General features: G+C 39.2%; 1 protein-coding gene across 3 annotated transcripts in view; it reads left to right on the top strand.

Annotated features, from left to right (window-relative positions):
* The first annotated feature begins 433 nt into the window (after positions 1–433).
* Acvr1c (activin A receptor type 1C) overlaps positions 434–17,369 on the top strand; it is a 35,633-nt gene continuing 18,697 nt past the window's right edge. For 2 of the 3 annotated variants that reach the window (XM_052182505.1, XM_052182504.1), the window contains exon 1: positions 434–602. In XM_052182505.1, the coding sequence (XP_052038465.1) occupies positions 449–602 (154 nt within the window). In that variant the 5' untranslated portion in view covers positions 434–448. Of the gene's footprint in view, positions 603–16,189; positions 16,430–17,369 lie in introns of all 3 variants that reach the window. The other variant, XM_052182503.1, reaches the window with a different exon arrangement.

The raw sequence follows: 17,369 nt of genomic DNA, 5'->3' as shown, positions 1-17,369 counted from the left end.
GTTGCAGTTGCCCTCACCTCTGTCACTGTTCTGGAAGCTGTGCCTGCAGGCTCCCTGTGTTGCTGAGATACTGTTTCCTAGCATGTTATAGGAGCTATTGATTTGGGAGTAAACCAGTAGAGCTTAGAAGGATTTAGAGCATGGAGCAGGAAAACAGTAACTATAGGGACAGCTGTATAAATTATAATAACTGTGCAAAGGATGATTAATTGAGTAGCCTGTTTGATGAAGTGCAGGATCAAGAGGGCATCCTTATCACATTTTAAAAGCCATCTTCAAGTTTGGTTAAGACTGGATTCTATTCTCAAGCACCACCAAGTAACTCTCTGCCATCTTCTGCCTCTTAAAACTTCTTCCCTTTCTCTTCCCAGGACTGAAGTGTGTGTGTCTTTTGTGTGATTCTTCAAACTTTACCTGCCAAACTGAAGGAGCATGTTGGGCCTCTGTCATGCTAACCAACGGGAAAGAGCAGGTGATCAAATCGTGCGTGTCCCTCCCGGAATTAAATGCTCAGGTCTTCTGTCACAGTTCCAACAATGTGACCAAAACTGAATGTTGCTTCACAGACTTCTGCAACAATATCACCCTGCACCTTCCTGCAGGTAAGAGGGTTGCTCAGTCACACTCTTTCCTAATTATGTTTCATTTTGGTTTTGAAAGAGGATAGCATGACAGAAAACAAACCAACTGATGTTTCCTAGGACAAAGATGTGTGTTTTGCAGCGCTTCTTGTTTTCATCTGGTGGAATTTTCTAGAGTCTAGCTGAGGTTGATTTTTATTTTTTAACTTTTAAATTGCACATCACTGTCAAAATGGTGACGGTAGTGTCACAATCTTGGGGAAATTTGACCACATGAGTTAGAGTTTCTTGACATAATTAATGGACCTAAACTAAAATCTAAATTTTTTTGTGAATTCTTTTTATCAAAGAAAGAAAAAGAAACTAATGTACAGTGATAGAAGACCATTGGCCTACCTCAGTAGAAGGGAAGGGACCAAGAGAGTGTTTAGAATGACAGACGTGTCGTGGCATTTACATGGTCATACACCCATTAAGTTTCATTCAACTGTACTTTTAAAGCATGTATGTTTTATCATGTTAAAAATTACTCTTCACTAACCCTTATCTTTAAAAAATGAAAGACTGGTTCCTGACTGAGCGTACTAACAGTATACATTCTATCCAGCCAAGGCCCTTTGATTGCCCAGGCACATAACAGCATCTTGTCCTGGAAGAGATGTTGTTAGAGTCCTGTCCTGTACTCATGTCGACTGGCCAACCATGGCCTTAAAAAAGGTCATTGCTATAGCCAATGGACTTCCCTCTTCAGCCCCTGCACCTTTTGGATCTTGTCACTGATAAGATCATCAGTAAACATAAAGTCTTACTTTAGGATGCCTCTGGGTCTTAGGTAAACTAAGGAAGGACATGTCCATGACAATTCAGATCATCACAGAGTCCAGGAAAGCTATGTATAAAACAGAGGGAGGAAATACCATCTAAACCCACATTACAGGGCTTTAGCACATGACATGGGCCAACTATAACTTGCTAGGTCGAGCCATGAGAAGTTATATTTGAAATAGTGCTTCCTAAAGCATGAACTATGTGCCATCGTAGTACTTCAGAGAATTTTTAGGTGACTATTAAAGTGGTAAACATGATATCAGACTTCATCTGTGCATTTGTAGGTATGCACTGAAAAATCACAATGAACTTTGTTAGTGTGTAAAACTCATTTATGTTGATCAAGAATCCTAAACACTTAAAAAAAACCAAATTATATTGAGTAATGTTGAATTATATAATTGGTTTTTCTAATTCGTTTAGTTTAGTGATATCTCTGCAGTACTTGACAGTGAAACTTCATGCCCATGGCCAACTCTGTAGAAAGAGTCAGGAGCTGACCAGAAGCTGTTGTGTAGATGTAGACCTTCTCCTCAGGGTTGTGGAAGGGTCTATGCCCCCATGTTCCCTTCCTTTCATCTATCACCCTACAAACCATTTGTGGATGGGTGATTTGATGAAGAACTAAGTCTCTCTTTGCCTCAGGCGGCCCTCTTTTTTTTTTTTCTTCTCAGATCTTGTTTGTAGTAGCTGGCCTCTTGGTTCCTTTCTTTGTGACAAAATTTCTACCTTGAATAAAGCTTATGCCTCCTCTACTCCATTTACTTACTGCTGTGGTCTGTAACACACAGCTGGGAACCACTGGCGCTTGCTTTCGTCCTCCTTCAAAATGCTTTTAAATGTTTGATGCTAATTCCTAACAGCTTAGGGGCTCTCATGTGGGTTTCTATTGTGACACAGAAAGACACTCATTTTGTATAATTTGTTTCACCTAGCATGGACATAGAACAAGAATTTTACAAAACAAATCTTTAAAATGTATAAGGTACTTCAATCATTGCTATTTCCTTAAAAAAAGAAAAAGTGCTGGTTGGATACCACTGATAAGGCTTTTTCACAGCTTAAGAAACACCATTTTAACTGGTATTTAAAGGGTAGAATTTGTAAATGGAGCAAGGGCATTTATTATTTTAATTCATGAATCTAAAAAAAAACTATTCAAAATGTTAGTTACTATTTTAATTTCACACATTTTTTTCTTTTAAATGGCCTAAAATTGATTATATTTAAGACAAATTAATTCACATCACTGAGACTGAAATTTAATTTAGATCATATTTAAATTGAATCATTTGCTCTTAAAACGTACCTTCTGGTTTAATTTTACACATGGGTATAATTTTCAGGAGTTAGCCGTTTTATTTGATAGAAGTAAGCTTTTATTTTGGTAGAAATATAATACTAGGAAATTTTTCTCTTCCTTGGAGTTTATTAAAACAGTTATTGTTGGGATATCACTGAAGAAATAAATAATTTTCCAAGTTCAACGTGAGCACAAATATAGGTATGTTGTTATTATTATTATTTTAAATCTGACAACCATTTCAAAAACTAACCTTTTTTTTTTGGACTGGTACTTAAGTTCGTGCCTTTACAAACAACAAACGTGTCAGGCCCACAAAACAAATGTGGTATCATATGTTTAAAATTTTAATATAGATTATGCAAATTAATTCAACAAGAGAAACTCATGTTTTCTAGAGCTTTCTCTGTCTAATCTCTTTTTTATGTTTATTGTTAGACTAGATGGAAAAAGTTTTTATTATTCACTGCCTCTTCCTGGAGGTGTGTTTCTCATTTTGACCCTGTGCCCTTCTACCCAGTCCTTCCTACAGCTATGACATTTACAGGTTGTCCATTCTCAGTTCCTCTGAAATAAGGAGAGGTGATATTTTGGCTTGAATATTTTCATTTTAGAAGTAAAAGACGTAATCCTAGCCCTTCAAGAATATTTCTAGTTCAAAAGGAATATATTGATTTGCATATGTTAATATGCACCAAGGGGAACATCTGTGTAGAGCAAACACATAATAATCAACAATTTTCTATATTTAGGGTATATTTGTCCCAATAGTGACTTCTTTGACTTCCACAGTCTATTCCCTTCAATTTTTCTCACATTCCTTTACGAATCTTACCACAAAAGCACAGCTCTCACCTCAAAGGGCATTACTGCTCCTTTAATTGATGAGGACTACTATCTAAAGCTTTTTATCTGTTTATCCAGATCTTTAGTTCAGTTTTATCCGCTAGTTTCCCTGATTTTATGTCTGCCACAGAAGAAAGCATTGGCTTTAGACTCTGGACCTGTGACTTCCAAACTTCTTTGTGTCACTGATATTCTAACCAGTCAGTCAGCTTATGACAACACAGCTCCTTTCCAGGAATTTTTTTTCTACTGTTACTTGGTATAAACTGGACTTTATAAACTCCTCACTCCTTCCTTTTTTCTCCTAATTTTTGACATTTAACCATTTCAACATCTACAGCTTCTGTGGGCTGAATTCTGCTGTTTTTGGTTCTGCTGACTCATGTTTCTTGGCTTAATTCCTTGTTTGTGATTTTTGTATGTGCGTTTGTTTTGGGATGCTTATCTGGAGAAAGGGTAGAAACCTAACTTAAGTTGACTTCCTCAGAAAAGACTGAGATTAATTTTTGGCAAGTGTCTCAGGGTGCAGTCCACTCAAACCCATTCCACAATTTAATTAACTAGTTTGGGTAGATCTAGAGAGGGAGTTCTAAGCCTGCGTTTCCTTCCTTCCCTCCCCTACTCTTTCCTTCCCTTCTTCCCCCTTTTGCCTTCCCCTTCCCCTCCTTTTCCCTTCGCCTTCTTTCCCCCCTTTCCACTTTTCCTTCTCTTTCCCCCTCCCTGTCCATTCCTTTTCTTTCTGTTTTACTGAAAGCAGTGGTTGAGGTAGAAGACTACTCTGTCTCCGTCTGTTGAATATTTTTGTTTCTTTTGTTTTCAAGACAGTGTCACCTGTCTCACCTAGGCATCTCTGGCCTGACTTTTTGTTGTTTCAGGACCATATTTTATCTCATGTCTTTGTACACTAAGCACTTGGCCACCATGACAGAGCAAACAATTCCAGGGTACACTGGCAGATCCTGTACTTAAGCACGGTCTGGATTTTCACTGTAATTTTGAAGCAATTCATCCCCTCCCCGCCCCCCTGCTCTGCCCCAACCATGAAACAGAAGAAAATCATTTCTTTCTTTCTTTCTTTCTTTCTTTCTTTCTTTCTTTCTTTCTTTCTTTTTTTTTTTTTTTTTTTTTTTTTTTTTTTTTTTTTTTTTTAGCATTTCAATGTATACAGTACCAGGAAGGGTGCCGGTGGCCATCTAAAGTGGAGCTTGGCAAAAATGGAAACACTAGAATGGATTATTTTTGAAAGGATACTGGCATAAATATCTATCCATCTGGAAGAAAACAGGGTTGTATCAAGTGTCACATCATATACAAAAATAAATTACAGCTTGATTAAATATCTAATTGTGACATACAGAACAATTTAAATGTCAGAGGCAAATTTAGAAGAAAAGAGTGTATGACTTTATAGTATGGAAACTGTTCCTAAATAAGACAGGAAACTTAGATCTATAAAAGGAAAAGACAAATATAAGTGAGTACATGAAAACTAAAATAAAATGAATGAGAAAAGAACATAAATAAAACTAAAAGATAAATTAAATATCGGGTAGAACTATTTGTAGTGTATATGACTGAGGAAAAAATGACATAGACATATTTAGAAAGTGTGTGTGTGTGTGTGTATGTGTGTGTGTGTGTGCATGTGTGCTTGTGTGTGTGACTAGAAGAAGGAAGAGAGAAGGACTGTAAGGGAAAAATCCAGGAGAGAGCAGGAGATGCAACTAGAAAATTTACAGTAGAGGCCGAGAAATTTCAAAGCAATCAAGTACTGAAATGGTGTTCAGTCTCACTAATAGCTAAAGAGATACACATTCATGTGACCATATACAATTTTCTACCCATTAGATTAGACAAGAGGTTTTCAACTAAGAGTCATCAGGAAATTAGATAATAACATCTTAAGTGATAAAAAGAGGTTCACTGACAATGATAACAAGAAATTGGGATGTAATAGAGTCTGTGGTTTCTTAAATAAGGGAACTGAATGATGTCGCTGTCCTGTGAGCACCTTGACCAGTGAGGACATTCTTATTAAATTCTCTGATCTTTCTATCTGCTATTTCCTGGCTCATGTGGATCTCCCATTGTTAATGAAGCAAATGCATTTTGTTATGGGGTGTTCAAGTTTCAAGAGTGATAAATGTCAAGAAGCACAGCTTGCCAAATTAGGCAATCTAATAGAAGCTGACAATATGCATGTGAAATATCGTTTCTTTCTTTGATGTAAGTTTAAATCAATCATATAATCTCGTCTCCTTCTTATCCTATGTAAGACGCTTAGTTTATTCCTACATAGAGCAGAAAACAGAAATACTAACACTCCTGACAGACTGTAACCAGGGGCTGGATATCTTGCAGACTTCAGGATCTTGTTGGTATGCTGGAGTGATACAGGATCCTCCAGATAAAAAACTTATGTTTGAGAAAACTTCAACCATGCCAACTGCCTCCTGGCAGGAACATACATGTGCTTGGGATGGAGGCACTTCAACATCAGGCCTGTAGGAGACAGAGAACCACATGATCAGTCCATAGTACAGAATAACCAATACAGGGGTATATAAAAAAGCAAAGAGAAGAGCCAGTGTCTGGAGAGATGGCTCAGCAATTAAGAGACCTATTCTTGTAGGGAACTAGAGTTCAGTTCTTAGCATCTGAACCCTAAGCAGATATGGTGGCTCATATCTGTCTATTACTCCAGTTCTGTGTGATCGTATTCCCTCTTCTGGCCCTCATGGGTACCAGGTATGCAGGTGTACAATATATACTTGCAGGCAAGTACTCATATACATTAAAAGTTAGATAAGTCTTAAAAGCATAGAAACCAGTATAGAAGAATACATGCACAGGGAATTAGCAGGATGATTATAGACTTAGTTTATAGATTATAGTTCCTTAGTTTAAGGAAACAAAAGGTAAATTTGAAAATATGTATAGTGAATGAAAAACTACAATATAGTGATGTAGTAGATGTGAACAGTAGCAGAAGAAAACATTAATAAAAAATCTACTACAATTGAAATTAAAAACCTGAAGAAATAGGCTTAACAACTGAAGGGATATTATAAAATCTAAGATTTGGGCCAAGTGAAATTAATTTCTGTGTACTGTGTAAACAATAAATGATGAAAAAAGTGAAGAGAGGTGACAACGTGACGAAAAGACAAGTACAGGAAGGATTAGCACCAGGTAGGTCTCACTAATGGTACAAAAGAGCAGAGAGAAAACAAAAAACCAAAACAAAACAAAATGAAGCAAAGTATCTTTGGATAAAAGAGCTGTCTACACAACTAATAGATCAAGACTGAGGAAGTACATGAGTCCATGAATCTCATAAATTCAAAAAATATAACCAAGATAAATGAGAAGACAGCCCCAACATATTGTATAACTAACTGTCGGATACCAACCCAAAGGGAAGGGCTTACATTTGTTGTCCGAGGAAAAAGAGTAAACTAAACTCAGAAGAGGCATAGCGAAGATGGACGTTGTCCTCTCGATAGTAAAGAGGCAGACTTGTTTATGGAAACATTAAAATTATTCTCATAGCGGAGATATAACATATACATTAAACAAAGATGACAATTTACTTTTGCTAAGTAAATTAGCAAATTTAGCAGACAGAATAGACATTAATGCAGAAGAGTTTCTAGAGTTTAAAAATGGTCTGTTCAAACATGGTAGCTCTGTGGGCTTGCACTTCACACACACACACACACACACACACACACCCCACACAAGGAAAAAGAATCAAATTGTGCACAAAAATGGTCTGTTCATACACGGTAGCTCTGTGGGCTTGCACTTCACACACACACACACACACACACACACACACACACACACACACACAAAGAAAAAGAATCAAATTGTGCACAATCAAGAACATAGTGTCTTTTTCTTGTGTGTGTAAGTGCATTATCAAGCATAAGAACTATAAGACCTGTCTACCATCTCAGAGGGAGATTTTAACAAGTAAACCACAATATAATCAACTAATATTATTTTACTTAATTAATAGACCCTGGCAACAGGCAGATTATTTTCTATAAAATTAGTTTACCTATGAGCACAGTCCTGTGGCATTAAAGAACTTGAGTCAGCAATTTGAAAACACTAGAGAAAGTTTCACTGCCCTAGAGGATCCACCAGAAAACCCTACCAACCTTCCAAGGACAGGTGGTTCTGACCTAGACTCTTCAAAGCACAGACATAGAAGAAATAGCCCATAACTCATTTTATGCTTGTTTCAAGAATCTAATCTGGAAGGTGATGGTTTTGGGATGTGTGTGTGTGGGGCGGGTGGAGGGGTGCTTTGAGGAAGTAATTAGGTCAGGAGGGTGGAGTCTTCAGGAGTGGGATCACTGTCCTTATAAAGGGTGTCTAAGGTAGTTCCTTTGAAACATGACGAAGGTGCCTGCATGAGCCAGAACACAGGTTTTCAGCAAACACAAGATCTGATGGCAATTTGGCTTTGGACTTTCTAGCCTCCAGAACTTAACTATGAGGTAGAATTTATGCTCTTTATATGCCACACAGCATTCCCCCAAATCAACAGGTTTGTATAATATATATATATTATTTATGAGTATCATATATATATATATATATATATATATATATATGAGTGCTCTATCTGCACACCTACATGCCAGAAGAGGCATCAGATCTCAGTACTGTGAGATTGTGAACTACCATGTGGTTGCTGGGAATTGAACTCAGAATCTGTGGAAGAGCAGTTAGTGCTCTTAAATATCGCAACATCTCTCCAGCCCCTATATTTATTTTAATATATCACCTTGTTCAGGTTAGTACAATTTCCTATCTTACTTTTTTCCTTAATATCTAAGAAAATCTTTTCCTATGTGAAGAAGTAGGAAAAAAGGTTTTGTTTGCTTATTAATTAATTAATTAATTTTAATTTATAGTAGGTAGCCTGCATTTTAGTTTCTAACAGAAATGTTTTCTGATGACTCTCAGTAATGACCAAGACCACCTAGAGAAGTAGTTATGCTATCAAGGAATATCAAAAGCACTCTACAATCCATGAAAATTCATGTAGCACAAAGTGAGGATTCTTGGGCTAGAGGAATCAGTAATTTATAGAGTTAATTGTGAGAGGAATTGCTATTTGGTGCATGCTTACACTAATTACAGCTCTTCGTATGGAAATAGACTATTCACTACCAACAACCTTCAAGCTACACAATCTTTATTTCTATTATGCCTCCAAAATACAGAGCTGGGTAAGGGCAATGGAACTGTAATGTCTCATTTTCCCTTCTACATTACAACATACTACTTTAAAACAACTACCTTATTTTTCACTAATTTAAATAGTCATTTTAAATGAAAAAAAAACTAGGTTCAGCATTAAAAGGTGTGTACTTTGCTAACTTTTGACCAATGCTTATTTCCTGTTCTGTTGTTAATGTGTAAAGAAAAAAAGAAGATACTTTTATTTATATCAATTGTGTGTGAGGTGTGTGACTCCCACCCATAGGGGACATGCCTAAAAAAAAGACTTTCAGTGAAATGAAAGGTTTTAATCTGAAGAAAGAGAAACTGCCCAAAGTATCAATTTTATTAGACATCAATTATTTGGAAATATACTATGATTTGTGAAAAATGAAGATGTTACTAGAAAATGTGCTTCATTCACCATTGTCTTTTGATTTTGGTTTTCTGTTTGAGACACAAATTCACTGCTTATAATCAGAATGAAGTAACATGTGCATGAAAAAAAGACTCCTGACTCCTCGTGGCATTGCTCCACAGTCTAGGGAGCACATCCCTTCACAGCTCCCCTGAAGGACGCAGTGCACACCTGACAGCTGTATCAGACAGGAATCTCTCCCTCACCCCAGAAAGTGAAAGGTGCTATACTTCATTTTTTTCTAAGTTCAATTAGCTCTAACATTCCAATATATCACACTTGTGTTCTGAAAATTGAATAGAAGAAACATTTCTAGCTTCCAGAAACAAGTACACTGATTTAAATTAGACACGTTTCTTCATGAGGACGCAATGGGAGGTTGAACATAAAATTTATAACCAATTTTAAATTAAGTATTCTATACTATGCAAGACTGTATGCATGTAAATACTTATATGCCTCACTCAAATCTGGTTTGGTGACTATGATGGGACCTTGAATGAGGTCAAAATGTGCTTATTAATCTTTTCCAAGTGAGCAGGCTGCTTTGTGGAACACATTAGAGCTTACCCCAGTGAAGACTTTGGGACAATGACCTGTAGCTTTTCCTTTGTCGTCAACTTGTTAAGGACCTTTCCCTGAGCAAGGCTGTCTGCTGTGAGCTAGGGAGATTTTCATTTTTCTAACAGAAAGGACTCTTTTTGGTGGCAGATAGCCTAGACTATCTTTTGAATAACTGGCATCTAATGTCCTTATAAACATGCACCACTGACATATATCTTGTTCGCAGAGATGAAAGACTATTCCCCTTTGCTGCCCTGAAATGAAGGAAAATGAATTTTGAAACCTACTTGTGTTTTCTGCCAATATTTTATGTTTTTAATGATCAAAAGGTTTTGCAAAGTTACGCGAGTATCTGTGTGATTGTCTATCATATGTAAGTTGGTACCCGTTGAGATCAGGAGTAGCATGGAACCCCTGGATCTGGAATCGTGGGTATTGTGAGCTGTAGCCACTCCCCATTGTGAATGCTGGCTCTCTGGGATAGCAAGAAGCTCTTTTAGACATTGAGCATTTCTATCCCCCCTCTTCCAACAGTCTGTGAATCTCACCTCTCCTTGAGTGAAGGTTTTGTTTGTTTGTTTATTTATTTATTTATTAATATTCTTAGGTCAATAATTATATCTTTCAGCCCAATGCTCTTATTTCCTTAAAACATAAAAACATTGGTGAAAAGTTTTCAGTCTTCTGTAATACTTCCCCCAAACAAGAAGCACCACATAAAGCTGTCCAGGAAATAATTTTTCTCTCATGTGTGATACTACCTGCCTACAAAATAAATCATGAAATTTGGCCAGATGTGTACCTAAAAAGGCCTTTTCTAGATAGAGCACCAGAGCAATGAAACTTGTTTAAATAGGCCACAGTTTCAGTTCAAAGGTAGAAATACTTAGGCTTGTCTCCACAGAGGCTTAGTAGAATATTTTAGACTCATGGTTCATGAAGTACCTGTGGATCACAGTACTTTGAAATCACGGACTAGCAGTGTATGCATAAGGAAGAACATTTGCTACTGTGCACACTTGAGCATTATGGAGGAATCTGGTCAAATGAATGTGAGTCTGGTTTATTCCTCCTGAATCTTACCATGGTCACTGTTGGGAAGAGGTAGTGGACTAAGACAAGCAGGAGGCAGAGAGTGGGGAGGCAGGTGTCTACCTGCAGCTAAATGAGTCCGTGATCCTTGGGAGGTGAGATAGAAGTCCAGGATTGTGACTCGTCCCCTAGGTCCTTCCACACTACATTTCAGCCCAAATGTAACTGTACATAATGAAAGGAACCTTTAATAAGGAGTGATTAACCTGGGTCTCTTTAGGGGTATTTTGGGCTCTTGTAATTTTCCGAAGCCACTTGTTACCATGTTTGTCAAGGAAACATAAACCTTGAGAAGCACTGTTGGCAGGAAGCCCTCTGGCTTACTCTTGTCTGCCTGAATTTCTTTTAAAATATCCATTTAGCTTATGCATACCTCTTTCATCTATGTAGTCTCCAGGCAATTCTCCATATTGCCTCACTGTACTTCTTCATTTTAGTCATGTTAATACCATTTCAAGGTGGGAGAGAAATGAGTTTGCAATACATTGAATGTAAACTTAGACTAAGATTTTTCAAGGCAAGAGCAGTGTGGATTTTTTGAAATACTTGTTCTAATGCATTTATCCATACTTGCTTGGCCATGATTCTACTTATTCCTAACCAATCTCCTATAGCAACCCACCAAGCAATCTCAATATATACCAAGGAAGTGCAAAATTGGTAAGCTGGGGCCATATAAATGTAATGGACACCAATACCTTTTTGTCCCTTTGATAAAAGATACAAGGTCTGCCAGGGTTGAGAAAACAAGAGACTCATGTCCAACTGTCTCCTCTATTTCTTTGCAAATTGTTGAGTTTTCTTCCCAAAGCAAGGAATGGGAAGTGGTGGGAGGGAGCTGATCATGAGCAGCAGTTCAGGGGGAGGATGACAGAGCCGAACTCCCTCTGTTACAGGTCCTGGTGGCAGTCACCACCAGCTCAACTAGGCATTGAAGGAAAGATGCAAATTCACAAGTTAGTTTCTTTCCTTCCTCCCTTCCTCCCTCCTTCCCTCCCTCCTTCCCTCCCTCCCTCCCTCTCTCCTTCCTTCTCTCCCTCTCTCCTTCCCTCCCTCCCTCTCTCCTTTCCTCCTTCCCTCTCTCCTTTCCTCCCTCCCTCCCTCCCTCCTTTTCTGCCTTCTTTTCTTCCTCCCTTCTTCACAACCTCTCTTCCTCCCTTCTTCTCTGTTTGCCCTTCCCTTTTCCCTTCTCTCTACCTCGTTAATCCATCTAGTCCTCCATATCTATGCATTCTGCCTCCACAGATTCAGTCAACTGCACACAGAAAGTATTTAGGGGGGAAATGTGTTTAAACACATCTCCACAGACTTTTTCTGTAATATTATTCTTTACACAATGTGACCATGACATAGCATTTACATTGTATTAGTTTTTAGAAGTAATCTAGAGACAAATTGAAGCGTGTGGAGGAGTGGTATGTGGGTTATGTAAAAGTCCTATTCCATTTTATATAAGGGACTTGAGTGTGAATTTTAAATTACTCCCCATAAATACCACAAGAGACTTGTATTTGTTTTCCCAGTTCGATGGATTTCAGAGCCCTGGAGAGATGCTTGAGTGCTGGTTGTTCACACACCTGGGCTCGTACCTTTGCATTGCCATTCTCTTTTATTTGATTGGCTTAGGAAGTAAGTGCTTTGACTTTATTTAGTGTTCCCCAGATGTCACTTGTGGGCTGTTACTTGTGCCCTCATAGTCAATGCACCCCCACAGGCACCAAAGAATCATCTTCACTAGCAATTGTCAAATAATAAGTTCTCCTGTGAACTCATTATTGTCCCCAAAGTAGTGTTTGCATCAAAGCTATCTTCTACCATAATCTTCTATCCCAACTTATTGGCTGTGGTATACATGTGTTTGTTTTCTTTCCCATTAGAATTACAGGGAACATTTAGTTTAAGGCAAGGGCTTACAAACATTTGCTTTTAGAATTGCTCAGTGTTTAAGGAGTCCTTTCTGGTTGGCGTTGCTAGCCTGTTTCTAGCTGAGTAATCTTTTTTTGTCTGTTACTAACTCGTATCAGTAGATCTGTTCGCATTGGCCATCTACAGTAAACATCTCTGAGAGCAGTGGCTGGCGCCATGGCAGGTGACTCTGATTTCACGGTTGCTGACCTTTTGTCTCTATTAGTTGCCATAGTGATGAGTTGAGCTCTGCTTAATAGAGCTTTACCAAAATGGAGACAATCAATAGCTTTTAAAGGCTAATGCTTATGTTGGTGGCTCCTAATAAGAGATACCAAAATTAAATGTAGCAATATGAATGCCTCTGATGACAGTGCTGAGGGTAAAAGATGTTATCACGTGGAAACGGGTATTTAAAAAAAAAACTTAATTCAGAAGATGAACACAGTCAGGGGCTTTTTTGAACACCTACAATCCTCTGAGAGGATACAGAAAGATAGAATGATCGTGGTAGAATAGGCAGTTATGGTCTTTTACAATAGCAAGCTCCAAAAGTCACAAGGACTTGGTTAGGGGTTCTGAAGCCTAGTTGTCAGGAACCCCTTTTTTAGCACCCCTTGAAGAATACTCCAGGCTAAGCTCCCTCCATCCTCCTGCACAGATTCTAATGATCCCAGAGGAGTCGTGAGACACACAGATATGTGGCGGGCAGTTCACGTGTACTGTGGAAGCACAAGCGTCTGGACTGAGTCTCAGAGCCCGTTATCCACTGACAGCTCCCCAGCAGCCGCTGGGACTGTGGTGACACACCTAGGAGCACACCAGGGAGGAAGTTCATATCCTTCCTGTCAAACCTAATTGCTCTCAATGGTTTCACATATAATTTTTGCCATATCCTGGATGAAATGCAAGTATCAGCAGTGTACCTGTCCACCTTTGACAGCACAAGGGTACTATGATTCACGAAGCTCAAATAAATGACAGTGAGCAGGAGGTTGGTGTCATATGTCCTCTCTGAGTGATCCCCACTTTATACATTGAGGCAGTGTGTCTGGATGAATTCAGACCTTGGTTGTTTGGCTGGTCTAGCTAGGCAGCCTGCTAGGAGGATCCCAGCTCTATGTCTCGATGCTGGAGTTCCAGACAGGACTCCATGCCATCTTGGCGTCTACGTGGGTTCTGGAGATCTGAACTCTGTGAAGTGAGTGTCTGACCCACTGAGCCAGTGGTTCTCAGCATCCTAATGCTGAGACCCTTTAATACAGTTGTGTTGACCCCCAACCATAAAATTATTTTGTTGCTACTTCATAACTGTAATTTTGCTGCTGTGATGAATTGTAATGTAAATATCCATGCTTTCAGATGGTCTTAGCTGACCCCTGTGAAAGGGTTATTTGACCTTCAAATGGGTTGTGGCCCACGGGTTGAGAACCATTGCACTAAGCCATCTCCCCTTCTCTTAATTATGTCTTACTATTATTTGGTTTTAGTGATCGACATTTCTAAAGGAGAGATCTCTTACTTATCAGGAATGAAACTAGTCGGTTTTTCAGTGACCTAAGAGTTAAGAACTCTTTCCTGGTGACCTGCTGTGAGTCAGGCACTGTTGTAAAAACACTGGGGATTCAGCTAAGAATATCACAGGCAGTTTCCTTCTGTTACAAAGCTCATGGTCCACAGAGAGAGTCAGATAATAGGTGAACAGGCAAGATGACTTCTGACAGGCAAATGGTGATCTTAGCCAGGAGTTGAGCATAGGGAGTTTCCAGGAAGTGAGTGGAGACTGGGAAGAAACTCTTAAAATCTCTACAAGTTTTATTTATTTTTAATTTGAGAGGATTAAATTATGTAGTCAAGGCTAGCCTCGAGTTTTCATTCCTACTGTCTCTGGGATTGTAGGTATGTTGCTTTGGGCCCAGCCCCCTGAGAGTACTTTTTGGTGGGGTTGTTAGCTGAGACCATCACTCTACCAGGTTTGTTGACCTGGGCTTCTGGCAGTTCTCCGGTTCTCCATTTTCATGCTTCCTGCTCCAGAGGCTATTGACACAATGGCCACTCAGAATAAAACTTCAAACATGTCCCCAAACCTCACATCCGCTTCTGTGTGAAACAAAACTCTTATTCCTTCGCTTAGCCTGCACCACAGGGCACGAGGGTTCCCTTCAATTCCCTGACTCCATTTCCTCCCGCCCCCCATTTCCTGCCCTCTAGGACCTGTTTCCAAACTGACCAAATAGTCCCTTGTGTACAACACCTGTGAGCTGTGACCACCCCTGGGGGCCGAACGGTCCTTTCACAGAGGCTGCCTAAGACTATCAGAAAATACAGATACTTACATTATGATTTATAGCAGTAGCAAAATTGTAGTTATGACTTAGCAATGGAAATAAATGAGTCCCTTGCACCGGTTTCCCTCTCCCCATGCCTGCCATTCCTTCCTTCTTTGTGTCATTGTCTTCAGGACACTTCCTCAGAGGGCCTTTCTAGGTCCACTCAATCTAAAGTGACGTTTTGCTCTCATGATGTTATTCTGCTCATTCTTCCTCAGAGCACTCGTTCCATCTTCTGTTCGTGCTGCTGCGCCACCGCCGTCTGCTTAGCCGTCTGTCTTTATGAGAGTGCGCATGCTCAGAGAGTAAGGCCTGGTCTCTTCACTCCTTGATTTCCAGCCCCCCCCAGACTAATAGCGCCATATTCCAAGAGCCCGAGGATTATTTGTGAAATGAGTGAATGGAGGACGGGTTTGCTCTAAGGACGGGACTGTCGAATAACAAAGAGGAAACGAAAAAAATAAAAGTATCAAATATTTCGGAGGATTTTTTGAAAAATTCCCAGCCGTGGCTTCCATATCCTTACCCCGACTCCCACGGCCATTGTTATAGCAGCAGCTAGCTCACACTTTGTTTTTATCTTTGCTTGCACTGCGGCATTTGCCAGTGAATTTAAATCCATACTTTAGTGGTTGCATAGTCTACTGTAGGCACCAATATCATACTGGTGACAGTACTTGGATCTCCGAAACATTTTTTAATGTCTACTTTTAAACCATTTTTTCAACTTCCATATAAAGTAATAAATGGGTTTTATTGTGAAATTTTCATACGCATATATTATTATGCCTTGTGATACATGCCTATGACCTCAGTGCTGGTGAGATGGTAGCAGGAAGATTAAGAGTTCAAGGCCATCTTTTTCTACATACTTTTGGGCTACACGAGACCCCGTCTCAAAAATAAAATCAAATAATCTTTGGTTTTAGAGTTACTACAAAACTCTCCAATAATCACTGTAAACAAATTCTGACGATATAGAGACAAGAAAAAATATTTTTTTTTTTAAAAAAAGGGATATGGCAAAAGCGTTTTTCATGAATTGATTTAAGGTTTCTTTCATCTTTCTTTTTAACCGCAGCATCGCCAAACGCCCCCAGACTTGGCCCCACAGAGCTGACGGTTGTCATCACTGTGCCTGTGTGCCTCCTGTCCATAGCAGCCATGCTAACGATATGGGCCTGCCAGGATCGCCAGTGCATCTACAGGAAGAGCAAGAGACACAACGTGGAGGAACCGCTGGCAGAGTACAGCCTTGTAAACGCTGGAAAAACACTCAAAGATCTCATCTATGACGCCACTGCCTCGGGCTCAGGCTCTGGTACGTGTATGTTTTCAGTGAGCAGACTCTTGCTTAAAAATAAATGAACAATGGTTTTGGTAAAAGTGGCCAACGTGAACTCATCAACTAAAGTGCTCAGTGAGGGGGACGATAAACAAAGTCGTGGGTAGAAATCGCTTGAAGGATTACGGCAGTAGGTTTCTGTATAGTTTTCAAAAGGCCTTTGGTTTCCTCTTTATCTCTTTACTACATTCCATTTTACGTGTGTGTTTGTGTGTGTGTGTGTGTGTGAGAGAGAGAGAGAGAGAGAGAGAGAGAGAGAGAGAGAGAGACAACTACATATGTACACACATCACAGGCATGGTGATATAGAGATGGGGGAAGAGAAGAAAGACATGGAATTAGTGGGGAGGAGGTGGGCGAGGGGAAAATATGGTCAATATAAATTGCATGAAAAAATTAAAAAAGCACTTTTTAAAAAAGGAGGTGTTGGATGAAGAAGAAAACTGTCGTGATGTCTTCTTAGACGTCTACTGCAGCTTCTTTGGGGTCAGGGTTTTTTTTTTTTTTCTTTTTTCCCCAAGTAACTGGAATATTTATTTTTTAATGCAGAATCCATATGGCCCTTTCTGCATATATTTGAACTCAGAGTTAAACAAGTGAATGACCAATTCTTACAAAAATGAATGGACATATCATTATGAAAGTCATTAACATATCATTGTATTATCATCTCTTTGCTTTGATTTATAACATATTTTTATTTCATTAATATCCTGCTGTAGAATTCTCAGTCGATTCCTGCTGCTGCCTCAAAACTTTTTTTTTTTTAATACACCTGGGATTTGGTTCCTTGTTTATTTGTTGTGACTTTCCTTTTGTCCCCCACCTCTTCCCTTTATTGCCAGAGCTCACTGCCACACTCGTGGGCTGCTTAATGGAAACAGGGCGGTTAGGGGTGTTGTATTTAAGTCCAGGA

This window comes from Apodemus sylvaticus, chromosome 5 (assembly GCF_947179515.1).
Source record: "Apodemus sylvaticus chromosome 5, mApoSyl1.1, whole genome shotgun sequence".
Lineage (NCBI taxonomy): Eukaryota > Metazoa > Chordata > Mammalia > Rodentia > Muridae > Apodemus > Apodemus sylvaticus.
The sequence above is the reverse complement of the archived record's forward strand: the minus strand, read 5'-3'. Positions and strand labels throughout refer to the sequence as shown.